The sequence below is a fragment of the Chenopodium album genome, chromosome 11 (assembly GCF_948465745.1).
Source record: "Chenopodium album chromosome 11, dcCheAlbu1.1, whole genome shotgun sequence".
Lineage (NCBI taxonomy): Eukaryota > Viridiplantae > Streptophyta > Magnoliopsida > Caryophyllales > Amaranthaceae > Chenopodium > Chenopodium album.
Genome location: NC_137844.1, coordinates 48291846 through 48319678, shown reverse-complemented (window position 1 = coordinate 48319678; position 27833 = coordinate 48291846). Strand labels below are relative to the sequence as shown.

General features: G+C 34.8%; 5 protein-coding genes across 5 annotated transcripts; 1 reads left to right on the top strand and 4 right to left on the bottom strand.

The window, feature by feature from the left end:
- Nucleotides 1-330: 330 nt before the first annotated feature.
- Nucleotides 331-5523, top strand: LOC145569015 (mediator of RNA polymerase II transcription subunit 22a-like). The gene is made up of 4 exons (XM_081628391.1): nt 331-473; nt 1424-1568; nt 2573-2638; nt 4978-5523. The coding sequence occupies exons 2-4, from the start codon at nt 1425-1427 to the stop codon at nt 5224-5226; spliced, it is 459 nt and encodes a 152-aa protein (XP_081484517.1). The 5' UTR covers nt 331-473; nt 1424; the 3' UTR covers nt 5227-5523.
- Nucleotides 5524-5913: 390 nt separating this feature from the next.
- On the bottom strand, nt 5914-9266 carry LOC145567658 (superoxide dismutase [Fe], chloroplastic-like). Its single transcript, XM_081627002.1, has 9 exons — nt 9089-9266; nt 8941-8993; nt 7930-8001; nt 7580-7768; nt 7323-7494; nt 7057-7175; nt 6879-6929; nt 6534-6674; nt 5914-6189 (listed from the first exon to the last, which is right to left on the bottom strand). Exons 1-8 carry the CDS (start codon nt 9147-9149, stop codon nt 6552-6554), a joined length of 840 nt encoding a protein of 279 aa, XP_081483128.1. The 5' UTR covers nt 9150-9266; the 3' UTR covers nt 5914-6189; nt 6534-6551.
- A 1202-nt stretch (nt 9267-10468) lies between these two features.
- On the bottom strand, nt 10469-11430 carry LOC145569014 (glucuronoxylan 4-O-methyltransferase 1-like). Its single transcript, XM_081628390.1, has one exon. It carries the CDS (start codon nt 11428-11430, stop codon nt 10588-10590), a length of 843 nt encoding a protein of 280 aa, XP_081484516.1. The 3' UTR covers nt 10469-10587.
- An 880-nt stretch (nt 11431-12310) lies between these two features.
- LOC145569013 (uncharacterized) lies at nt 12311-17048 on the bottom strand. The gene is made up of 4 exons (XM_081628389.1): nt 16431-17048; nt 15686-15739; nt 14363-14488; nt 12311-12765 (listed from the first exon to the last, which is right to left on the bottom strand). Exons 1-4 carry the CDS (start codon nt 16827-16829, stop codon nt 12586-12588), a joined length of 759 nt encoding a protein of 252 aa, XP_081484515.1. The 5' UTR covers nt 16830-17048; the 3' UTR covers nt 12311-12585.
- A 4277-nt stretch (nt 17049-21325) lies between these two features.
- LOC145567657 (uncharacterized) lies at nt 21326-27199 on the bottom strand. Its single transcript, XM_081627001.1, has 9 exons — nt 26585-27199; nt 25064-25271; nt 24381-24458; nt 23714-24077; nt 23398-23510; nt 23144-23308; nt 22862-23001; nt 22003-22095; nt 21326-21915 (listed from the first exon to the last, which is right to left on the bottom strand). Exons 1-9 carry the CDS (start codon nt 26689-26691, stop codon nt 21756-21758), a joined length of 1428 nt encoding a protein of 475 aa, XP_081483127.1. The 5' UTR covers nt 26692-27199; the 3' UTR covers nt 21326-21755.
- Nucleotides 27200-27833: the final 634 nt, after the last annotated feature.

The window sequence follows — 27833 nt, the reverse complement described above, 5'->3', positions numbered from 1 at the left end:
ATATTTAAAAATGGAGGGGGTAGCTTAAACTAATATGTCATTTCATATTCCACAATATTCATGTACATATTATACTCTTATAATATACCTAATTAAATTCTTTCATCTTCTTCTACAATTCTATCCTCACTTTTTTTGTTTTCCTTACGAGTTTTCACAACATTCACCTTAATACTTCAATAGTCATGTAATAATAATTTCGTAGTTTCAACTCTTACATTTATATACCGAAGTTTGTGTGAAAAAACAAAAAAAAAAAAAAAAAAAAAAAAAAAAAAAAAAAAAAAAACTTAGTTATAACCCGTGCTTCGAACGGGCCAAAATGTTAGTTTATTTGAAATTAGATTACGGAATACGGATTTACCGCATAAGGATGTGAAAGACTTTCAGTTGAGTGAGATCACAAATCTTTATACTTCCTCCATTGAAAGCTGCTTCTAAGCTTTCTCTCCTCCACTGTATCAGTTTCTGAGGTAAGATTTTTTTTTTTTTTTTTTTTTTTTTTAATTACCGAATATTAATTTCAAAATCTAGGGTTTATCGTTAAATTCAATTGTCAGTGTAGTCCAATTTAGGCTTCTTCTCAGGTAGATTATTCAACTATTACTTGTAATCATTCAAGTTCTGAAAGTTTATTCATTGCTAAATTTTTGCTATTCATGCGCTAAAGCAAAGAGAATTTGAATAGGTAATTGACTCAAATTTGATAAAGTTGCAGGCTTTTCATCACGTAACCCGTTAATGTTAGAACGAAAGTATGAAATTGGACAATTTAGGAGTGTTGCTAGTTGTTTTAAATGTTATGTTGTCTTCTTTCAATTAGTATCAGATTCACTGTGATTGTTCGTAAAAAAAATAGAATGTATGCCCTCTTTTCTAAGATTTTGTTATTTTCGTGTTTCGAAAAGAATTGTGCTTTTTTTTTCCTTAGATAATGAGCAGCAATATAAGTATTTGGATAGTCCTTGGTGTTTTTATGTTATAATTAATACATTTACCATTGATCAACTACTCCCTTCTTGTTCATTATATTGCAAACTATGGAAATTAACACAATTCTCGCATCTTTTACTCAAGAATTGTAAAGTGACAGAAGAAGTAATAGAAACAGGAGAATTTTGAAGCAATTATATGCTGCTTGGATTCTTAGTTTGAATGCTGTATACATTTGCCATATTGTTTCGAGTTTCCGATGTGTGTAGGGAAAAGTTGACACTTGCTTTCGGACAAAACATGCCTTTGTTTTTTTCTTCCCAAAATTGTAGTTTGATGATAGAATACATGTCTAGCCAATTCCCGAAAACTGCATTTTAGTATCTTCCATTCCCTTCCCACATAACAATGGTTTTGTTATCGAAGTAATGTTTTTTATTCTGTCTAACCTAAGAGGCTAAGACTGTGCATTGTATTTCCTATTGCCTAGAATGAATAAAGGAGGTGGCGGAGGTGGACCTACAGCTGCTGCTGCTGCTGCAGCCATGCAGAAGCAGAAGGCTCTTTTGCAGAGAGTTGAAACTGATGTTTCCAATCTTGTTGACAATTTCACTGTTCTTGTCAATGTTTCCCGGGTTTGTCTTCACCTCCTTTTTATGTAGTAAGTTTTGGATTTGATTTAATATATTACTATTGATTTGTTTCGAGATATGCATGCTTAGTTTCAGCTTGAGTAATATTAGCTGTGCTTTGCCTCCTGATTTCGGTGACTGTCAATTTTTATTAAAAAATAAGACAAATTTATCTCAACTGTGAACCAAACATTAGAAATATAAAAAAACATTCAGAGGTTGCTTCAAATACATAAAGCTTTAGTATGTAAATTTCAATCTATGCTTCCCTGTTTTGGGTTTCATTCAATTATGTTGCATTCCAATTTGTGAACCAAAAGTTTCCCATTAAGGGGGTATTTGGTTCAAATAACTTAGGTATAAGGTATGGGTTTAGAATAGATAAAACCTATACCTTGTGTTTTTTTAACAAATTACCAATTTCCAAACTCATACCTCAAACACACGAGGTATGGGGTTTAGAAACCAAAGGGGAAAGAGGGGTATGGGTCATAAATTCATAATGGAGTACCATACTTTCAGGTTTCATATGAAAAAATTGTTCATTTCCAAACAAAACCAAACACGCGGTATTAAGATCACGTTCCAATCCCATATCACTCCGATCTCATTCCTGATTCGAAACTCATACCACTTGAACCAAACTGCTGCTGCTGCTGCTTCTTTACTGATAGTAATGAAATGTGGTCATATTTCAGGATGTCTGCTTCTGCAGTGGCATAAGTCAGAACCTTTACCACTTTGTAATTGGATAAGGCTTTTTTTTTAAAACCTTTTTTTTTTTAACTTTTTTTTTTCCCTCTCAATTAGCTTATATCATGCCTGCATTGTAAAGTTAATCTGTACTTGATAGAAGCATCATGCTTGTTGAAATCATTCAGCATTCACCATTAAACATGAAAGCTATGCCTAAGTTTCACTTTCCTTTTGAAGTGCTAACAATGTGTCATTTGCTAAGGCACTGTTATTAGTATCTATTGAAGTCTCTAAATCTCTTAAATCTGTAGGTAAATGATCCACCCGTCAGAAATCAACAAGAAGCTTTCATGATGGAAGTGCGTGCAGCCAGGATGGTGAGAGCATAACCTTATTATCTTAGTATATGCAGTACAATATTAAGGCACAAGGCTTCAGCCTACTGTCTGATGTGTCTGTCTCCAAATTTCTTTGAGTTGCAATGTCGTCTAGAACTTGTAATTTTTTTTCCATATTTTGCCAGCATTTTCCAAGCTGCATGGCTGTTAGTGACTATGTTGCTTTAAATCGGTGTTGCTATGGATATCTGTCCAAGTTATACTTTGTCCCATAGTTCCTCCGTTCCATTTGTGGTGGTGGTGGGGGGGGGGGGGACGAGGGTTAAGAAAACAGTTATAAGGTGAGAGAACCAGAAAAACCATCTGAATTACCATTAGAACGACCCAGGTGAGAAAGGAACTTAAGAAGATTTCTTAGGGTGTGTTGGATATTTATATTGTGATAGGAGAGTATTTGTGAAACTTCCTAAAAAAAATGCATTGCAATAATTTTAGAATGAAGAATAAGATTTTAAAATGGCAATCAGCAGCCCTTTTTTTTTTTTTTGTGAAAGAAGATGGCAATCAGCAGCTGATTGTTCAAGTTTTTACTTGTACTATGTTCAGCTTATTGGTACCTTTTTCTCCTCTATATTGATCAATATATTCACGTAGTATAGTTTTGATATGTGAAATTTGCTGTATCCCTTTATAAAATTGCAGTTTTGTTCTTGTTCCTGCTGCTTGAGCTGGATGAGTGCATGAGTCTAACATAAGCTGACTTGCATTTGACAAAAGAATTATCACTATTTATTGCATAACACATTTGTTAATAATTTGCTCTTTCCTATTTAATAGAGTGCATGATAATCTTCCTGTTTGAAATATCGGTCTACTTTGAGATTTGAGAATGACCTCTTGTTTTGCTTCCTTGTAATCTATATTTTTATTGTGAGATCCTGGGACTCAACCACTAGCACCTGCTATATTTCATTAGCTTTTGGCCTAAGGCATTTGAAAGACTATTTAGAAACCTTGATAGCTGCTGGATGATGAGCAATTTGTTGCCATATTCAGAGTATATATGTTATTGTCATCATGACTATTAAAATCTAGAATTCTGTTTGGGATCACAGAACTACATCGCAAGCATGTCGGTAGGAATGGCAACGGATCGGACTCGGGTCGGACTGTGTAGGGTCCGAATCCGATCCGTTTACTAAACGGACCTAAAATTTGAATCCGACTCCGCTTATGCTTGACCCGAATTCGAATCCGATGGACTCAATATCCTCCGAATCCGAATCCAGGTCCGTTTTGCATACAATTTTTTTCCTTTTCTTAGATCAGAAATAGAAATATAAAAAAAGATAAATAGAGGGGGTTGAAGAAATATAGAGTTTGTACACAGAAAAATAATGATGATTATCACTTGAACAATTACAAGAAAAATAAATTTAAGATCTACACAATATAAATACTCCGTACAAACTTTCAGATCTACACAAAATAATTACTCTGTACAAACTTTCAGTTCAATTAGTGGAATTGGAGAACTTCCAAAGTTGTTCTTGGCTTCGGGCTTTAGTCTTCAATTACTGTTATTCTGGTTTAGATCTCCACTATTGATTTTGATAATTGGTAAAATATAGTGATAATTGGAGAAGTATGAACAGAGAGTGAGGAGAGAGAAAATTGAGTCCTTAAGGGACAGTGAGTGAGAAAAGTGGCGGAGGAGTAGGAAAAAAGGTAGGGTAAAATGAATTTATACCATGTAAAACTCGCAGGTCGGACTCGGTCGGATACTATGCAAGGTCCGAGTCCGATCCAGATCCTATTCGGATTCGGAGTTTTTTTTTATTGGATTCGAACTCGGATTTTATTTTTTTGGACTTGGATCGGACTTTTTTCCTCGGATCGGATCGGACTCGGGTCGAATTCGAATTAAATTGCCATCCTTACATGTTGGGCAATGTAGATGGTTTGCAGCCTAAAATCTCAGGGACCCAGTCACAGTAAACACAAAAACCTTTACAATGGGGTCCTGATGTGGTGACATGGTTGTGATTTAATACCATGATTGTCATTATGCATGATCTCATGTAATCTTGATCCCTAAGTTCATTTTTTTTAGGCAAGTACTAGTTCTCTTGATTCTCTGTTGTAAGAAACACAGCAAAGAAAGTTGCCTAGTTCTCTCCTGGATAAAACTGTAATTGAGAAACTATCTGGTAGATAGTCTGTCTTTTTCTTCCCCATTATTTCTTGTCCCTTACTTCATTGAATTGCCACTCAATTCCTTTGTCTCTGTATACATGTTTTTTCAGGTACAATGTCTCTGTAATTCGACATGTTCATTCTCTTTATTCCACTTGTATGTTTTTGGTTTTGAAATACAGGTCCAAGCAGCTGACTCATTGTTAAAGTTGGTGTCAGAATTGAAGCAGACTGCGATCTTTTCTGGATTTGCATCGCTCAATGACCATGTAGAACAACGTATTGGCGAATTCAGTAAGTTGACAGATAAAACAGACGTTACTTTGGGTAGAGTTGGGGAAGAGGCAGCAGCTAGTCTCAAAGAACTTGAATCTCATTTCTATTCTTCTGCAGAGAAGGCCTGCGCAGCCAGCCAACCTTCATCACCTTGAGGTTGGCATGAAAGTTGCAGTCTAATATATGTGACTGTCAAAAGATGTCTAGAGATATGTAGTACCTGACTTCTATTATTTGTGTATTTCGGGTGATTAAAGGTACAACACTCCACAGTTAAGGTTGTTTGGGTGGGGGCTATTTGTAATGTAGACTATGTAGCTGTGGATGTCAAGCTAGCAGATACTTAGAGCCCCTTGTTGTGTATATGCTGTGACTGAGAACAAGTCTAGGTTTATTTGTAGAAGAGAATTACGAAGTATTTGTTATGTAGAATCTTGCAAAATTCATTCCAAGAGTTGTTTCAGAATACTATTTTGTGTTGAATTTTAACAGGAGATATTATATTAATGGTCAATCATGTGCAGTGGAGATTGTGAAAATATATTTTTAGAAATAAACATGGGATTGAAATATTGAATGATGACTGAGAGGACTAGAGGAGTATATTCAACTACGGAGCAATTTTTTTAAAATAAAATACAAAATTAAAATATACAAGGTAGATATTACTCAAATTACTGCTGAACAGTTGACAAATAGCATTCAGGGTGTAACTGAGCTAATCAAGCATCATAAGCCCTCAATTTGATTCAAGCTAAGCCAGGCAGCCTAACCTATTAGGGGTAGGCCCATAGGCTTAGTTCAGCTATCAGAAATCATGCAAAATTCATAAAATCAACAGCTTTAATAAAAAATTTCTTGATAATAATGCTTAATATCTGGTTTAAGTGCCTCTCCAGAAATATGTTTTCACAGAGAGATGCTCTTTATTCTTACTATTGCTGGCATTACAATCAGAACGGTATAACAAGCTATAAAGCACCCTCATAAAACCCATAGAAGAAACACATAAGCTCAGCTACAACAGCTTGGCCTGGTTCTACAAGGCTAAACTCCAGCTTTGATCTGCTGCACCAATGTCTAGCTAACAGTCAGAACCACCACCATTCCATTAACACCTATCAAGATAGACAAGTAAATGAAATCAGAACACAATCTATGAGAATATGACCCATCCTCATATATGAGTTATATGACAAAATCTAACTGAAATTGCCAGAAAGTAGCCATATAAATTTATATGACCACACTAAGTGCACAATACTAGTTTTAAAGCCCTTGCACTGAGTTGCACTCAAAAACATGTCTAACAAGGTTCATATACTATCATAATCTTTGTCTAATTATTGCTCAGATAATCAGGACTTGGTCCAAAAAGTGCCCTGAACTTGGTCACTTAAATTCTGAGGCTGAGACATTTGTATCAATATAAAAAATGAATGCATATGGTTTCACTGTTTACTTTCTAAACAAAATCTTCTTAATTCTGCACTGCTTTCTCTCTCTCAGTAGCAAGAGACTTAGCAGCCTCATATCTTGCATTGACAGCATCCCAGGAAACAAGATTTTCCATGAAAATTGAGATATAATCAGGCCTTCGATTCTGCAAGACAGAAATATAAGGTCAGATTGTGAGTCACCTTTAACATATCCTGAGAAGGAAAGCAGAAAAAAGAGGCTTCTCTATTCAACCAAATCAGTTTGCAGTTTTTCCTTTTTTCATGGGGGTGAAAAGTAGGTGGGGAGGGGGAGGGGGGGAGGTGTAGGCATTTGCAAGTGTTCTTAGACTTTTGGAGGTTAGCCTAACCTGGAAATCCAAGTAATATGCATGCTCCCAAACATCGATGGTAAGAAGCGGCTGCAATATAAGACATGCCATACATCAAAATTGAGACTTAAGTAAACAAGGTCTAAGCAAAGCATTATGTCACTTTATCAGCTCACTACAACATTGCTAGGCATGAGACTAAAGATATATTACTCACATAATAATCCCAAACAAGAGGGTTCACAGCATTTGGGCTCTTAACAACCACAAGCTTCTTGTCATCTTCAGATGGTTTTGGGTTTACTGCATTTCCAACATCCAATTTATTTGCTTTGTCTGCATTCAAAGAGAAATTAGTAGATTCGCATATATCAAATACCAGAAGCTGTTTTTCCCTTGTTCTTTATTAAGATGAAAATGGGTAAGGCCATCCTGTGAAATTTATTTATGAAACCAACGATATTAGTAATATGGGGTACTCACAAACAAGCCAAGCCCAGCCAGAACCAAATTGTGTGGCAGCAGCAGTCTTGAATTCATTAGTAAATGCTTCAAAAGAACCAAAATCCTTTTCAATTTGTGCCAAAAGCTCGCCAGAAGGCTTTCCCCCACCACCAGGCTTCATGGACTCCCAGAAGAACTCATGGTTCCAGGCCTAATTAAATTAAAAGTGCAACAGTGAAGACATTGAAGATTCTACCCAAGGTAGTCTACACTTGAAGAAAGTTACAAACACATACCTGTGCTGCATTATTAAAAGAAGGAAGCATGTCCCCTTTGTTATATGTGATTCGTACAACTTCTTCAAGTGGCAATCCATCTAATTCTGTTCCAACTATTTGCTTGTTCAAGTTATCCACATATGCTCTATGATGCTTCCCCCAATGATACTCAAACGTCTGTTTGCTCATATGCGGCTCCAAGGCATCCTATCAGCAATTAACATAGAGTTGCCAAGAGATTAGCAAATTCGAGATTCAGAGGATACTGCTTTCCAGTCATACATCATGGAGCTTAAGTAACACAAGGTAGAAAATTTTAAGCAAGAATTGTTATCAGATAAAGAGCTTTAAAGTAATTTGAATCTTACAAACGGATAAGGTGGGGGCTTCAAGTCAAATTTGGCTGTAACAACACCAGCACCGGCTCTTCTTACTCTTGTCTGCAGCATTATATAGTCAGAGAAAAATAAATGTAAATATTCTTTCACAAAATAAAATCAAATTAGAGGGGTTTAAAATCAAAAACTAGCCTTTGGTGTTTAAAAGAGATTGAGCTTCATGATAACAATTTACTTCAACTTCTTAGAGCTTCAAATACAATAAATGAAAAGAAAAGATACATCATTACTCATAAGTCATAAGCGACAAACTAGTCTTCCTGTTTAGCAATGCAATTTCACCTAGCAAGGCAAGCTCACATTTGAAATTTAAATGATTTAATACAAGCTTTTCCCTCCCCTTATGAAAATTTTGTACATTTAACCTCATATAAGATATGACAACTAAACTAAATACCTTGAAGTTCTACATTGATTCATTTTCATGAATCTTTGCCAGCTTCATAATGATAGATAACTTTATTGAACTACTGAAAATTATATGCATATAACTTTAGCATCACTTGGCCTTTATCTTTCAATTTCATCTAGCAATCTGCTGCTTAGAGACTAACTACTGCAGAGAGCCTTATTAAACAATATTCGCAAATTTTATATAATGCATAAATATTACGCCAAATCTCCCATCCACAATTAATTGTTCGGCCTAACAACTAATCTTACCAAACATCTTTATAAACTAATTATAGAATTAAAAAAAATTGACATTATCTGTAATTAGGTAACTACACATAAATTTCAATCCTAGCAATTTCAAAAAAAAAAAAAAAAAAAAAAAAAAAAAAAAAAAATGAAAGTTCCACATTCAACATGTCCAAAAGTACACACTTGAAAACTTTAAACCCACATATAAATTAATCAAGCAGCTTAAAACCCAATATCAATAAATATATCCACAGTCAATTTCCCTAATAATAATAATAACATAAAATTTAGAAAAATTAGTATTAAGAATTAAAAAAAAAAAAAAAGAATACCCACTTCCTTAAGCTTCCAAGGTGAGAAGCAGATAGAGTTTAGGCCCCCTTTAAACCCTGCAAAAATCATCAAGTATATTAAATTAAGCAAAATTCAATCTAATTTTATTCAAAAAAAATCAATGAATGATTCAATAGAGGGTCAAAGAAACCTTCATGAGTGAAAATTGAGGAAGATGGTGAAATTGAGGAAGATGCAGCAACTGCAGACATTGTTTCTCTGAGCTAGAAATATTCCAAACAGTTCTAGAAATGTGCCAGGCACACTCTTGTACAGCAACGTGGTATATAGATACTTGGGTGCTTACTAAAGGACAAAGAGTAATTTGATGAATATCATTGAGAGAAAATAAAAGTTGAAATTACTTCATGAAAATTAATTAATTTCTCTGTTTATAAATTGACTACTGAAATAAACTACTTTATGTGGAGGTGTGAAAATATGATTCAATCGATTCGATTCAAAAAATACACAATTTAGATTTTGACTCGCATGAACATAATAATTTAGTATGATTTAAGTTTGAAAGTAGACCTTATCTAACTTGACTTTATCGAACCCGACCTGAACACTTTAATAAACACCTCTATATCCTTGTAGACGGAGGAAAATAATTTTATAATCGATGTTTAAAGGAAATGGTTTTTGATTATACTTCCTCTGTCCCATAATTTTGTGTCTGTATTCCTTTTTGGGTGTCCCAAAATATTGTACCAATTTCTAAAAATAACCTATAATCATTACTTACTTTTTATCTTTTTCATACAAAATACACATATATCCAAAAAAATCATTAATTATTTTTTTTTTCATACAATATATTTTTTTTATATTTTCAATAGAATATTCCTCTAGTTCCACCATTCTCCTTAATTTCCGTGTTTTGTGAGAAATAGACACCAAATTATAGGACAGAGGGAATAATATTTATGGAATCATGTAATTTTGTTACAAGTTTGTGCATACATAATTGGTCAACATGTTAAAAATCAATAAACGATGTAATTTGAAGTAAGATTTATGAAAAACTAAAGGTGAGTATGTAGCTGAGTATACTTGTGAGCGTGTACATTTCATATACAATTATACAATATACGTTTTCGATTTTTATATAAGTTTTATATGGTGAAGGATAAACCTAGACCTCATTGCCTCACTATGATTGACATATTTATTTATTTTGGTGGAAAATTTTTGTGACAGGAATAATATGATAATCAATCCAAAAAGCCAAAGGAAAAAGCCAGAAAGATGGTGACATGATGAGCACATAGAAGGTGTTATATCTAGTACAAATGTAGAGTGGAGCTGTGTTTTTTCTAGTACATTGTGTACTGCATATGAGCCAAGGATGACATCTTTTTTATCAAAAATCTTGGTTCATTTTAACCAAGAAATAAGTTTAGAGAATTGGACTACAGTAACTAAATTTGGATTTTGTACTTTGTCCTAGATTTATCTTTAAATATAATCATTATTTCATCCATTTTAAAGTGTTTCAGCGCTCACATGACAATTTAATAAGAGAAATGAATTCCACATCCAACATGCATACATTAACATTATATGAATTTTATGATAATTGAAAAATAATGTGTAAAACTCAAGAAAATCTTTCAAAAAAGAATAGAAATTAAAAAATAAAAAATACTAATTAGGGCAAAATGGCCTCTCTGACCCATCCCTATGACTTGGTATATTGAAATGCCTCAACCTTCCCTCTTGCTTCTTCATATACCCTTCACACAAAAATGCCTTAGAAAATTTATCCTCAACTTCTCTATTCACATCATGAACAAACACATCAGTGTCACCATCCTCCCTATTCCTAGCAATCATCCCGGCAGTGTAAATCGCGGTCATCCTACCGGGAGCCTCATCGTAGTACCCTGTAGGTGCATCCACCATGATCACATCCCACTTAGTTTCATACACTTCCTTAGGTAAACCTTTCAATGCAAGTTGACACATTGAATGCCTAGCATCACCTATCGAAGTGCATTCTTCTCCCTTAGCCATTTCCATCAAAGTATCTGCCTGATTAACCTTACTATCATAGACAACATGATAAGAGTCTAACATAGGAAATCGACGTTTGATTTGTTGGATCCATGACTCGTCTTCTTCTAGGAAAACAGTCCGGCCTCCATAGTTTAACGCGCTCCACATTAGACTATCATGGCCTAGGCCGAAAACTAGGAAGTTACAAGGGGACTTTTGTTGTAGGACTTTGGCACTAACTGATATTTCCTTTTGTGTTTGTTGTGGTGTGATGCTTGAGGTTGTGTAGTGAATGAGGGCATGAGATAGCGAAGATGGGAGTTTCGTGCAAGATGATGAACAATCCGAATCTTTACTTCTTACAGTTTGTGAAGTACTTTGATTAGAAGATGATGACAAATTTGATCTTAAGATGAAGAGGAGGAGAAAAGCAACGGTAACTCCTAAAATGAGGAGCTTGATATTAAGAGGGCCTTGAGGTTTAGGCCTCATGGTAATTTTTCAATGAATGTAGAGATCAAATGACTGGTGTTTTTCGCTCTCTAAATTCGAGGATACGATGTTTACAAGAAGCTAATGATGGTGTTGCATAGACAAGGAAACGGGTTTTTATGAGATGAGCATATTGGTTATGTGATGAAGACTATTGAGCAACTATTGAGTGAAGATGAAGCAAAACTACACATAATATTTGGTAGCTAGATCGGCATGTTTGGTATGTGATCTTCATTAACATATCTTAGTTTATAATAATAAGATTAGTTTAGAGATTAAGTAATTGATTTGATTGTTAATAACCTAGGAAATGAAAGAGATAAGAGTTATGTTTGTCTGTCAAGTAGTAGCTTGAAAGGAACCTAATAAGAAAGCTTCACAAAGGAGCAAATCAAGGGGTCATGATTTATATGAGTTAACTTTTTAGTGGTAGTTCAGTAGTTGTTGAGCTTGTTGAGCTTTTCGTACAGTTTGAAATTTCTACTTACATAAACAACCAACAAGCTTAATAATAAAAATATGATAAGGAAGTACATCAGATGTTTTTAAAATTCTCATGTAATGCCTTATAATGATTGTGGACAAACCTATCCCATATTAGTAAATTTTCCCCAACCTAGCATTCTATGTGCAACCACCAACAGACAAAAAGTGCCAGATGAACCAACTCTTAAAAATTGATCGAAAAGAGATGATCCAACTCTTAAAATTTGAGCAAAAAGGTACGGAAAAAAAAGGTGAAAAAAAAAAAAAAAACCCAGATAACATCAGAAGATTCAGCACATTAGATGAACAGTCGAACTTTAACCAAATTATCTACACGAGATAATAGAGAGATGATGAGATTTTTCACTGTACAACGGCAAAGTCAGGGCGCTGAATACACCAACAGAACAAATTATTACATATCAGCCTATCAGCTTTCCAACATAGAAACATGATCAAAAAAAGGAGACAGCAGCATTATGCTTCTCAATGTGATTAATCAGACTCAAGATACAGAGTATAACAACATGAGCGTGTTTAGCATCCTAAATGGATACGACATTTTCTCCTTCCACCAGCTTCTTTGCACTCCCATTTTCACAGCTTGTTGGTCCCAAAAAAACTAGTTAACATATCATATTCGAATTGAGTATATATCGGTTTTCATCACTTCTCTTCAAATTCAACGTCTATAATGTCAGGGTTAGAATCTGACCGGGTTCCCTTGTCACCCCCCTTTGAGAAAAAATCACTCTTTGGCTGCCAGACGGTGTTACCACAACCTTGACAGCGTATTACGCTGTTCTTGACACCTATAAATTGTCTTTTGCATGCTGGGCAAGCACCCTGTGAAATAATTTGGTTTAAAACACACAAAAAGTGCGTGAGAAAATTTGATGCACGAAGAAGATTGATAGCTATATTACACTCAAGCATTTTGCAAGTTATGTGGCAACAAGATCTGGGCTTCCAACATATTACAGCAGCTGTCAATAATTTTCATTGTTATTTATTCTGCCAGCATATTGTAGCAACTGACAATATTTTCCATTCTAATTTATAAGTAGGCAGCTGAAAGGCAAGTTTCCTTTCTCTGTTTCTATTTTACTGGCAATCTTTTGACTTTTACATCAACCACATACTCTACTTTGACTATCCATGATGATTAAAAATTAAGGTAAAAAATAGTCATGTGGGATCATGTTAGATTCTTCCCTTTATACTTCTTTAATTTCAACACATCACTTTTTATAATTTTTACTCATTAACAATTGCAGCTATTAATAATGGTTTCAAAAAATTTGCAGCTATTAATAATTGAAATCATGTTGGCATTTTGGCAAGCGTCGCAAGTAAAATAAAAAAACCGAGGCAATAATATTCAATATACTTGGCAGTACAGCAATAGACAAGATAACCAAACCCCATTCAGAAGGAGAACAGAAATATTCCAGTAATATACGACATAGTATCTGGGATTATAACACCTGCTGTTCATGGAGTAATAACTGAGATCAATTATGCCTCAAATCTATAAATATGGTATCATCATACCTTACTACATCTTCCTTTTCACATCATCTATCACCAAAGACATTTCTTAACCGACCTCACCAAGTCGCCAGAGAACAACGATCCACCACACACAAAAAAAAATAAAAAAATAAAAAACTCACCCCAACTATAAATTTCTGATATTTCTCTTACCACACCACAGAGATCACCCAGTAACTCGAGACTTTACATGACTCAGTATATGAGGACTGATAAAGGATCTAGAGGGGACAATAGAGTTGTAAACAGTTGTTTACATACTTCTCCTTTCTGTTACTTAATCCCCGGCTTCTAAAACCCTTGAGATCAAGCCATCTTATCATCTCCCTATACATAGTTTTTAAAGGATAGAAGATCATATGCCACACTACCCACCAAAAGAATGAAGTTCGGCCACATACCTATATTACTTCTATTGACAGCTGTAAACTGTAAGTTCAAATCTAACGCACACCAAAAGAAAAGCATTTTTCAACTAGATTACTCAGTCATATGAAGTTCAAAGCACCCTTTCCTTCCACCTATCAACAGACTCACAATAACGCCAAGCTAAACAAAATCAGAAAGTACTCAGACGGTCAGACCCCAATACCAGATTTACCATCAATACTTTTTGGACAAACCATTGGATTCTATGTTCTAACCCTGGTGCAGCTGTATTTATAAAAAAAACTATTACATATGGTCTCTTCACAGATCATGGACTTTCATGTTTTAACTAATGGAAAGAACTAGCCAGCCATTAATAAAAGGGACTAAATTCAATATGCTAGAGCTAGACTATTATTAGAACAAGGTGTCTCTTTACTCGCAGACAATGTTCAAGAAAAAATTGAGGTCTTGATCACAAAATATTAGGAAAACAACTAATGCAATCAGATGCACTTACCTTTACAGTCATGTTATTAGCAACAGCAGTGATCAGAAGAGGACCAGCGATTGGCAGTACCCAAGTGGCAATTATCAAACACCGAAATAGCCATCCAGACAAAGCAAACCATAAGAAGAAGATTGTCTGAAATGGAAATGAACATATAAAGTAAGCATAACCAAAACCTAGAGCATTGACCCAATTATTGATCTATGTCAAATATGGACATGAAAGTTATTAAAAAAATAGTTCTGGAGTGAATAGAACTAAAGATCACTAATACAGAAATCGCAAGGGTATATTTTCCATGTCTTCATGGTGGAATGGTGGATAAACAATGAATCCACCACAAGAGAATGAAGATGAAAGAAAATGGCTTCACATACAGATAAAGGAGACAATAAGAACATGGTAAGACAAGAACAAAATAGAAGTCAATATGCAGAGACAGAGTCTGGGAACAATACAGACATTAGAAGAATTCTTCTTGCCAACAGTCTCAAGATTTGAAAGCATCCACGGATCTACCATCATTTTGTTAAAATGGCAAAAAAAAAAAAAAAAAAAAAAAAAAAAAAAAAAAAGGCACCGGAATGTAAGTTTTGGCAGAGTAGCCTTTAGATCAAATGAATTACTTTCCGGTCCTGCAAGAATATCTTCATTCTCCTTGTGCAAAGTTTAAGGAGAATTAATTGGCTTAGCTCTTTAGATATGTTATACTAATAATGACACTCACTTCAATTTTGGAATTTACGTTATCGAATGAATTTTATAACCTGTGGTAAACTCCTTGTATAGATAAAGTAAGGGTATGGAAAGTTTAACAAAATGAAGTTCTCATTTCAGTTTGTAGGCGTTAGTCAAGAAGTTCTCCTTTAATGAACAACGGATATCTTCGCACAAAATAATGTCATCTAGTAATATGCTTAGTTATTAAACCTCCCATTCACATTCAAAATGAAAGTCCAGCTATGGAGGGCTATTAAAAGAAAAAAAAGGCAATTTTACCACACTCATATCTCCCATGTTTATCTACGAAGCTATGTGAATCCCAAATAAAAACAAGAGCCTACTGAGCTAGTGAATTCACCAAATCAGTCTTATTTCTTCACCTTGAGGCTCCATTGACTTGTTATCAACAACTTCAATATACTAAGGTCCAATACCAATGATTAAGAATGGTTTGTATGAGTGGACGAGAAGTGGTAGGGCTGGTAGCCCACTAAAATGTTAACAATGCTCAAATTTCAATTTGAAAAATGGAAGGCAGGCACATTGAAAATATAACCTCCATAGAGAAGCACAAATGCAAAACGGTGCATAAACTTAGATGATACGTACCGCAGAACTCCTTCCAAGGGGAGTATCCATAAAACTATTGAACTGCTTCCTGTACTGCAAGAAGCATATAATAAACAGCATAAACCATTTTGTCAACTTCTACAAAAGAGAATGAAGAGGTACAATCGAATTACACAACACACGAAAAAGTCATCATCACATACTTCCAACTAAAATTATCATCTATACTTGCACTGGGTAATGTTATGATTTTCCAAACAGCACGACATAGCAACATTCAAAGGCAAACAACATCCACATGTTCCAACGATTATCACAATTTTCATGAACAGGAATTTCAAGTAAAAGAGCCATATTTGCATTTGTTCTCGTCATCATGAGTCTTAAAAGTTAAAACCCTAATTAAGTCAGCAACTTACTCAAATGCAATGAATAATATGTTCCCAATTCGATAAATTGAAATTGAAATTTTAACTTACCCATATCTTACAATGACTATACCCATTCACGAACTGGAATTCTGAGTAAACTCCTAAACAGAACGTGTTGGTATTTGTTTTCGTGCCTTAAACCCTAATTTAGTCAGCAACTCACTCATGCAATGGATAAACCGATAAAAAAATTCCCAATTTTACAAATTGAAATCACAACACCACCCTACTCCCCAAATTCCATGATTTTAACCAAATTGCAAACAATAATAAACAACGAAAAAACCTAAATTCAATCAAATTGCAGAAAGAACAAAATAAAAGTAGATATAGATAACGCGGGAAATACGAACCCTAGGCAAATTACGAGAGAAATCAAGAGAAAAACTCCGCCATTTCTGCGTAACTTCAAATTCACGGTCCAATTCACGAACACGAACAGAAGCAGCTTCAGCGGCAGAAGAAAGGCGACGGGAGACAGAGTAGCGACGGTCGAAGCGCTCAGCGGCCTTCCTAGCGTCGAAAACAAGCTGCTCAAAGCCGTCGTTAGCGGAGTGCCAAACCTCCTTCCAAGCTTCACCGGATAATACGCGCCTTTTTAGGGACTCAAAGTCTCCGCGCTGAAACGCCGCCACGCGCAGCGGAAGACGGCGAGAAGACGGCGGAGGAGAGAGAAAATAAGGGTGGGGTTGGTGATGATTGAGCTTGAGTTTTCCATTGATGGAAGTTGAAGGAAGGAAAGAAATCGCCATTGATGAAGTATTTGAAGCTTTTTAGAGTTAAGTTTGAGTCTCTCTTCTCCTCTCTTCTCTTGTATTCTATGAGTTGAGCTGTTTCTGTGTTCGAGTTGATTTTGGCTGTTGCTAAGCCTCTAGCTTTGCACGTGCATATCACGCGGATTTGAATTTTCGTTTTTCCTATTTTTTATGACTACTAGTATTTTTTTATGGCTAAAAAAAGGAGAATAAATTGCAAGGTTTTTTTTTTTATATGAAAGTGCAGAAAATTTATTCTTTGATGGTAAAGTGCAGATTTTTTTGTCAAATGTACTCTGTATGTACTATCTTTAAAATTTAGGGAGGTTAATAAGCTTATATACTCGTGAGTCGTGAACAATTTGTTAATAAGCTCGATCAAATCTCATTCACAAATATTAAATAGGATTTTTTGTAAATAACCACCTCTTAATGTACCCTGTGTTGAACTAACCACCTATTTTTTAAAAAATTAAAAAATACCACCCCTATTTTACAAAACCAGTAGGTTTCACCACCCCTCTTATATTCCGACTTGTTTTCCGATTGAGGGCGCACGTGTCACTATCCTATTAGTTTAAAATAAGAAAATAAAATAAAAATTAAATCAATATTTTTTTTTAAAAAGAAATCCATCCCTTCCCCTTCTCCTGCCACCGGGACAACCAACCCCCACCCAAACCAACCTCTTACTGGACCACCCATATCAGCCAACGCCGCCCTCTCCCCCACTACTAAAATTCGGCCGAATTGCGACCGTTTTTCTACGACCGTCATGAAAACAGTCGCAAAAAAGGATATTTGCGACCGTTTTTGGGTTATAAAACGGTTGCAAAGGTACTTAAATATATTTTTAAAATAAAATGCATGTGAAAATTCATTCAACATTAAATTAATTCTGTTACGACCGTTAGTAGCGGTCGCAAAATGCGTTAATTACGACCGTTTGAGAAGCGGTCGCAAAATTACGACCGTCATACCGGTCGCAAAATTTGTTAATTACGACCGTTTAAAAAATGGTCGCAAAATTACGACCGCCGTACCGTCGCAAAAGTGCTTTTTTAAATTAAAAAAAAAGGGTATAAAAGGAGATCCACCCAAACCCTATTATTAGAAGCAGCCGTCTACTCTCTATCCTCTCTCTCCTCACGCATCTATCATCTTCTCCTCTCCTCTCTCTCTTTCCTCTTCTCTTCTTTTTCTCTTTCCTCTTTTCCCTTTATCTGATCTTCTTCTCTTTCCGTTCTCCTTCTTCTCTCTAACCGGCGTTCAGAGCACCATTTCCTCCATTTTCATTTTCCTTTTCTTCTTCATTTTTTCTTTTTCTTCGAATTTTCATCAACAAACGAGTAGGGGTGTTTGCATTTTCATCAACAAACGAATAATTATGGTTTTTATGGTCAAATTCGACCATAAAAATTCCAGATCTGGAGTTTTTATGGTCAAATTTGACCACATAAACCCAAAGAGGAAAAAATATTGGGAAAGGTATGTGGATTTTATTTCGTTTCTTATGTTTGAGTTTGTTTTCGATTTTTGTTCGAATTATGTTGATTTTGGGTTTGATTTTGAGTTTTTTTGTTGTTTTTGTTTGAATTTTCGTGAACTTTGTACCCGAATTCCAATTTTCGTTGATTTTGTTCTTAATTTCAGTTATTTCGTTCATAATTAAGTTAATTTTGTTATGTTTTTTTTATTTTGTTCATAATTTCGATTAATTGTACATATATTCATCGATTTTGTTTTTATTGATTTCGTTCATGTTTAATTGATTTCGTTCATACTTTCGTTAATTTTTGATAATTTTGCGTTGATTTTTGTTAATTTTTAATGATTTTGTGGGTCTGTTTTATAAATTCAAATGCTTTGGGTTGTTTTGGATGGGCGGCGATGGTGGATGGTGGTGGTAAGTGGCGGTGGTGGGGCTGGAAACATGTACTAGCACTCTGGCAGTGAGTGCGGTATTTACTTTTTTTTTTATTTTTTTTAAATTTTTAGCGACGGCCAAAAGCGGTCGCTAATGTTAAAATTTGCGATTGCTGCAAAGAACGGTCGCAATTATAATTATTTGCGACTGTCTCACATGCGGTCGTTGAAAATAATGAAAACGGTCGCAGTAATATTTTTTTGCGACCATATGAATAACGACCACACGTTAAGACCGTTGACGGTCGCAATTATATTTTGCGACCGTTTTTGCTATTTTCAACTACCGTTAGAGGCGGTCGCAAAAACCTTGTTTTTTAGTAGTGCCCCTCCCCATGCATTCACCACCAGCGTCCAACATAGCCTCCCCACCAACACCTACTCTTCCCCCAATTGCTAAAAAACCCTAACTCAACCCTCTAGCCCCACCCCAACCACCGCTTGAAACTCGCATCAGGCTGGTTGAACCCCCGAAGAAGCACTAATCGCTTTCCCCACCCCTCACCTGAAACCCGTAACCCATCCCCAATCCCTCGCCTGAAATTCAAACCCTCTTGCCTGTAACCGAAACTCTAACCCACTCTCCACCCCTGAAATCCCCTATTAGCCTGAAACTCCAACCCTCACCTAAAACCCTAACCCCGAAACTGTCCTACACCATGGAGTGGGGGGGGGGGTTTCGAAATTGTTAAGGGGGGAAAGGAAGGGGCCAGAAACAAGGACGAAAAAAAGGAGGGGATGTCAGAAACAAAGACGGGGAAGGGGTGCTGGAGGTGGTTGCCGCCTACATGAGGTGGCAGGGATATGTTTTAATTTTTATATTAAAACCCTAACTCGAAAAACTGGTCGGAAAACTGGTATGGGTGGTAAAAGCTACTGGTTTTGTAAAAAAGGGTGGTATTTTTTAATTTCAAAAAAAAAAATTGGTGGTTAGTTCAATACATGGTACATTTTGGGGTGGTTATTTATAAAAAATCCTACTCCCTCTATTTCATAATGTTAGTCCCATATACTATTTTGGGCGTTTCAAAAAGATTTACCCATATTGAATATATTTCATTCATAACTTGATTTTTTTGGATTTAATTGGTTGTGGATTGATGAAATGACTCTAAGTAAGGAAATCTTTGCCTTAAATTATGCAATTATGACTTGTGCTTTCCTAATAAAAAATCAAAAAGTTAAATAAGGTAAACTAATTATCAATTATGTTGTACTTTAATGTTAGATTCCAAATATATTTCTTTTCTTATTTTATGTGATTGATTCCATATGAAACTAAAATTATAAAACGGAGGGAGTATTAAATAACCAAGTCTAACTTTTTTTTTTTTTTTTTTTTTTTTTTGAAGAAATAATCAAGTCTAACTTGAATAACAATATGTTCAACATTCAACTTGTTTAGGCTCGAAAACATCTGATTTTATTTATTTATTATTTTATTTTTTTCAATTGAGTCTAGAAAACAACAAAGAAACTAAGCAATAAAACGTGGCGTAGCCACACCTATAACATGCTCATGAAAACAGATCTTTATTCTAATAGGTAGAACCTCAAAATAGATAACGCTCTCTATTTGAATGACACCTAAATTAACTAATTTATCTGCTATGCTACCTCCAGGAAAACAATGAATAATACGAAAATCATTACCAAAAGATCAAATTATCCTTCAACACATGCACACAATCACCTCCATGAAGCTTTGATCATTTTGAAGAGCCTCAATACATGCTTTTATTTGTTATCTATCTGAACTACCAGTCTGTCAATGCCCATGCTAAACTACTATTTGAAGACCTAACTCCACAGCCAATAGCTCTGCTTTGTTAGCATGACAAGTACCCAATAAATCTTGTTTCAAGATGTTCGTGTTTGTTTATAGCTCCATATAAATCTCATTCAATCTATGATTTGTTAAAAAGGCGTAGTTGAGTAGATTTAAACTGCTGTATCAATCAACCTTTTCAAAAGCACTAGATATGCTTCATAGAAATTCTCCTTGTATATATAGATAAATTGTATCATTGTATGTCACTTAGCTCAGTGAGTGCTTTTGAAGCATATTGAACACACTGAGCTAAGTCTGAAGAATACCCTCCATTTCACTATCTCAGTGGTTGTGTACTCTCATTATGCTCGGAGAGCCTATTATGTACACACTGAGCTAATTCTATTATGGCTCGGGGTTGTTCTTGTATACTTCGTACGTCTAGCTGTTGGAAAATCTGATGGCTTTGTTTTCTTGTATACTTCGTACGTTGGAAAATCTGATGGCTTTGTTTCCTCAGTTTCGTCGTAAGTGCTTATTCACTAGAGTGGATCATTTGTAGATTCAGCAAGTTTTGACTCAGACGGATAATATGTAGATTCGGTAGGCTTTGGCCACTCAGGCACGACCTTCACCAAAACTTGGGATTTTCCTCGAGCATCACTCATTTAGTCATTTTAAAGAAAGTGGGCATATCACTCATCAACACGATCCTGTTGTTACGTTGATATTGTGAAGATTAAATTTTATCATTACTAAATACTTCGTATACAGTATTCAGAATATTCACAGTAGGAATAACAATGGAGCTCTGATCCATTCTAATATGATACGAGCATATGGCTTGATTAGATCTAATCAACCACCAACATCAAATATGAGGAACAACGGTGCAACAGACTGCAAGGAGATTTCGTTTAATATGCTTGTCCTTCCATTCTAGCTTCAGAAATCAGCTCCAAATCATCTCAAGGACTAACCGAACAATTCCATAAAAATGCAATTGAAAAAACGATCACGATTAATGAAGTAGACATGAATATAACATATCATCTTCGCACTTATCCACTGAATCGATTCTACTTGATACATCTAAAATGGTCATATGGGTTGAATAGGTGAACTCGTACACTTGAGCTGTAGACTTGATCCCCCAAATTTTCGTTTTATGCTCCAGTAGTGAAGAGTCCAAGGAGACTAGTAACAGTTATATATATGTACACAAATCAAAGGGCAGTCAATTGACCTGCATGTCCCAAAGATTTCCATGATGACTCTAGACGCATAAGGTGAAGTCTCTCGACAAATGGTTCTAAGAGAGCTGCCTCTTCCTCTGGTGCAAAGGCCATACAAATACTCAACTCTTGGACTGCTTCTCCATATTGCCTGCCAAAGTGCCAATTGAAGTCAGTATTATGAATTTTGCATAATAAGCGACAAATTTAACACAACAAAATAAAATTTAAGAAGTACCTATTATAGTACAACATCAGCCCATGGTCTCTCCTTAAAGACCAGTTATGAGGTTGTAAGATTAACAGCCTTTCTGAAGCCGTAATTGCCAACCTGCCGAAAAAGATGGTGTTAGTAATGGAGAAAAAAGGTGGGATCGGGAAGAAAAAGAACAATTTTGGAAAAGGTAAAACTGCTGAATCAATAAAAACAGAACCATAAAACAAGAACGAAAAACGAGATAAAAGTTAAAATATCACACTAGTCACGTTTTCCAGTAAGAATATACGACACAAATAAGTCTTGCACAATATTGCAAAAATCTTCTTGACAAAGACCTCACTGCAGCCAAGTAATAAATGTGAGATGATTGGTATTGATCATCCAAGGTTATGTGAATGCATATTGCAATTTGAAAAAACAAGGATATAGATAAATCGATAGCTGGCATGAGACTTAATCAAGCTATATTAAACTAATTTCACGCAACTCTAAGTTGCTCAACAGGCGGAGAAAGATTTCAGTATTCAGAGATGTAGACTAAACTGGTCAGAATCAACTGCATCAGCAGATCAAGTCGATAAATGAATGGCACCACCAGCAAAAGTTACATAGTTAAAGTCAAGTTAGGAGAAACTATTCAGAAGAGTTAATGCCTGAATGGTGCCAAAAACCTCTATGACATTATCCAGAAGTCTAATTCTAATTGAGCACGGTAATGCCAAGGATAGAATGTCCGAACACATAATTGGTATTGCAAGCTGTGCAATATGGAAAGGACCAAGGCATCCAGAGGTCAGCATTTTATGATGCTTATCTATCATCAACAAACTAACCGTTAATAATATTATGAAATCAAGAATTCAAGATGGTATAAAACCTCAAATCTCGAGGACGCAACAACGGATGATTTGATCCATCTATCTTCTCAAACCTCCTGTCAGCATCATGAACAAGCCTTAAAGCTGATGTTAGCATCAACCCATGACTTGATCTTGAAGCACGTTTCCAATGCAGCCTCTGCACCCAACAATGTTTCCAGATTAAACATCATGGACAAGTGTATGTCAAATAAGAAATGTTTCCTAAGGAAAGACTTCAATAAGAATAAAATTTTCCGATTGTAACATTACAAATCAGATGTTTTGGAAATTTTGCTTACAATCAAATTTGCCAAAGCAATCCCAATAACGTCACGGTTCGTAACAACATCAAGACTTAGAAGTAAATTGCTGTTTAGGTCTGAGGCCATTGATCTTGGATCTTCTACACACCTCCCATTAACTATGGCAAACAAACTATGCCCCGAAGTTACTTTGAAGAGCTCCTGTACAGAAAATATATCAAGACAACTTTACCAATTGGCCTAAAGATAATAAACAAAAAAGGAGCAGATGAGGCACAATATTAATATACCTCTGGGTTTTCGGTTTGGGGCCATATCAAAAAGTCCTCTCCGACACGAGATCCCAACATGGTCAAACCAAGTCTCTTACAGACTTCTATGTATATAATGCTCAGCAATATAGCTGTTCATAGAAAAATTCATATCCTAAGTATCACTGAACATCAGCTCAAAATATATGGGATAAAGAGATATATCCTGAGACTCTAGGATGAATGCAGGGAAAAAAAATGACATCTCAGTATCTCACTTTTAAAACAAAAAGTATTGCAAAAACTTAAGAGCAGAGGACAGATTTGGATAGGGAAATGAAATGAAAAGCTATACCACTGCCACCTCCAGAACTCAGAACCCCATGCAAGTAAGAACACTTCGGCTCCACAGCTATTGATACCCTCTTGAAGCATCTAGATTCAAACAGGACTACATTTACAGCCTCTATAACTTCAACCAAATGGCAGCCTATATCTCTTGAAACTAACTCGGCCTCAACTTCTCTAGCAATAGCATCCAATTCATTCAGCCACTCTGTTAAACTCTTTCCAGCAAGAGGCATAAGCTCCAAACAATCCCCTTCGTGATCGTTGGCTGCTATTGGAACATCTTTCCTTTCATTTAAAACAGAACGAGCATCCATCTCTCTGTTAAAGGCCATAAAAGCTTCATCTTCAGCAGCAACATACAGAAGCGCCTGTAGATTGTTGACAACACAAAGACGCACGTCTAAATTACTTATGATACTATACGTGATGGAAAAAAACAAAGCATAAAACAGTAAATAACTAGAATTTTGAGCTTGCTAATCCAAGGCAAAACATGAGAATATAGCTTTCAATTGATAAAGTAATATAGGCATTGGTTTACATAGCAACCCCATTCAGCAGAGAAAGGTAGAAATTACTCTACTTGGGAAAATATCTATGGCATCTATACTATCAGCTTCTCACCTCAAAGGATGAGCAGCGAGTAAGCCAAATTGCTCATCAGAATTTACCTTTGCAAGGGAGATATCTTTGTCCTTTGACTGAAAAGATATCTCCTCAGTAAACTTCTCTCTTGCAGCCTTGAGAGCCTGGAAATTACAGTTGCAGTTAGACCATGCACTCAAAAAGCTGATATGAGTAAACCTGACTACTACTAGATATGCATGTTCATCAGAAACACGTGGTTTCTTGAAGTTCACATAACCACACAAATCACAAGAGTAAGGTCATACACAACTGTCTCAAGTACAAGCACAGTAGGAAAGAAACATAATGCTTCACACAATCATCTTCAGATTATTTCAATTATCAGCACCAATTTTCCAATAAAGATTATAATAAACAAATAAAAAAATAAAAAAAAAATAAAACACATACACACACACACACCTTTTTGGCTGTACTAGTACTCTAGTAAAAAATGAGAGTAAAATAACTATACAATGATGAATTAGTTAAACCAGGGAAGTGGCTAACAGTAACTCAATAGTTTCAATACGGGGGGGTTATAGGGGAAAATCATTAAATGGGAGTATGGGACTAGCACATCAATGCAGAATAGAGACCAGGAAGGTTATGATTCACCATAATTAGATCAGAACTTATAAAGATTGGCAATATGCCAATATGACTATATTGCAGCGTGGAAGTTGAATTCCATAAAGTCATATTGCCAAAAGAGAGAGTTACATACATCCTTATAAAAATTAGGGCCATAAGAATCGCTCGTCACTTGACCACTGAAAAGTGGAGAAGCCGAAGTAGCTGCTATGGTATTAGGACAATTGGTGCTAAACCTCCTGTTCCTTGGGTGCCGGGCTGTTGTCATCATCAGTGATTTCAAGAATGATATCTTCATCCCATTTACATTTGAAAGATAGCCAGCCTTATCATCAGAGCACCTAATCATAATTTTGAGTACTTAAAACAAGGATCCTAAACAGGTATGTTATATAAACTTCCAGCTACCAAGTCAGTATAGCTACAACTAAAATTATGCCACTCAAATAGTTTTAAAAAACAAGTATGTCCCTCCTATCTAGAACATCTTTAACATTGTACAACTTTATTCCTATATGCTACCACTATCTTATCGATGCATTGTTCCTCTAATTTTTCTGATGCAAGGAACTCGGAAAAATCAAGCAATCACTAAACTTCATGCCATAATTTAATGCATTCATTATCAGATCCTCAACAGTCAGCACCATCCTTAACCTAACATTTAGGACTTAATCGTGTTATCTAGTCCATATTTTTATATGAAAGACTATCTATGATAATTATCACAAGTAATAGAAATCAAATGGACTAACAAACAAAATTATTACTTCTATCTCAAAATATAGGCTCCAATTTGACTACTTCAATAAATTTGACATAAATTTGTTGGGGTCAATTATAATACAAATAGTGGTAGAAATATATTGTCAATTATTAATCCAATCCAAAAGTCAGCTGTAAACCACTTTTTTATGATTTAAAAGAGCGAGTAATAAACAAATAATTATCCTTTCCAGCAAGCAAACAATCTTTTATAATTTCCTTAAGTCATTACCAATAATCCTATTCCAAGTGTTGTATTTCATCCTTTCCTTATATAATTTTTTAAGCATAGACCATTAAAAGTGTTAATCAAATGTATTCTTATAGCGTGTTACAACTTACAAGTATTGTTATTCTTCATTTTCCGTTCAGTGCATCACACGGGTTTAAAAGCTGGTACAACTAATACTCGTAAAACTAAGTTAGATGTGACAAATTAAGAAGATCTTTCAGGAGATTGGCCATAAAATGGTCTAAAAAGTGAGTGATCCATTTTAATTGATAATTTAACATGAAATGTGGAATAATTGAGCACAAATAAGCATCAAATGTATCAAGATGAACAAAAAATCACTAAAAAAGTAACTGATCCATTTTAATTAATAATTTAACATAAAATGTGGTATTATTGAGCACAAATAAGCATCAAAAAGAACAAAAATCACAAACACATCATTAAATGGGACAAAAAGTGAGTGATTTATTAAAATCAATAATTAATTATAAAATGAAGAATAATTGAGGACAAATATAAAGCATAAAAAAAAAATCACAAACACATCATCGAATTCAAATTTCAAAGCGATGTACTTACAAAACTTAAGAAAAATCAACCAAAAGTTACTTACAAATTATGAAATTAAAGTAAGAGAAATAATCAGAAAATTACCGAAAATTCCAAAAATCATTGAAACAACTCCTTGATGAAATCGCAGCCATGGAAGATGAGACAGTAGCAGCAGTAAACAACGGCAAAGATGCACTCAACATCGTCATTTCTACTGATTTTGTTATTTTTTGAATTATTAGTACAATTAATCCCCCGATTTACAGGAAAAAAAAAATTTAAAAAACAAAATGAAAAATAATCACATTAATTTCCAGTCATCAATTATTAGTTACAGAATCACGCAATTTCTGCGAAGATTCTGGAATTAAAGAAGAAGAAGAAGAAGAGTGGGAAATTCTAGGAAAAGAATCAGCTACAGAAAACAAAGAGTGTGAACAATTTACAAAAAAATCAGGCGATGAAGAAAAGCTGAATTCCATTATACAATCAAATCAACTCGATAACATTCAAAAATTTAGGAGAGAGAAAGTGTGTGAGTGAGAAAAGAGAGGATTTGTTATGGCGAGTGGAAGCTTTCTCTCTCTAAAAACATGGTGACACTGGTTTTAGAGAGATAGTGAGATAATGATGATGATGATAGTTGTAGACTAGAGCAAGAAGAGAGGAGAGAGAGAATTTATAGGGGATGATGAGAGTATTAAATTTTCTTCTCCGAATTTCGTTTTTTTCTAATAAATATAAGATCCGTATCTATACTACTATATAAAGAGAAAGGGTCTTTTGGGTGATAAATTTCTCTTTCTCCAAAATGCCCTTCTCAATTTACAAAATTACTTATTCATTAATTAATATTTTTTTTTTAAAAAAAATGAAAAAAATTCATTCATAATTGCTCCAAAAAAAAAATATCTATTCTTTCAAATAAAAAAAAAACAAAACTAAAAATTAACTACCCACAAACCAGAATTATTATCACTAAAAACAAACAAAAATTATCTACTTTTCATAGAAAAAATTAAAAAAATGTAACTAACCACAAACCACATTTACTTTTTATTTTTATTAAAAAAAAAACCACGTTAAACTTTGTTGAAAGATAACTATATCATGATTTTATTAAAAAAAAAAAGGAAAATTAATACCAATATAGTTCCCTCAAAAAAAATCTACGTTACAAAGAAAAAAAAACCTTAAAATTTATTAAAAAAATAAAAGGAAAAATTATACATCCATCTAATCTATATACGTACTATTACCGTAAATGTTTACTCTACAGTTTTCAATCTTTTATATAAAAACTTAATGATCAACAATATTTTTAAAATTAATTGAGGTACACGAAGTGGAG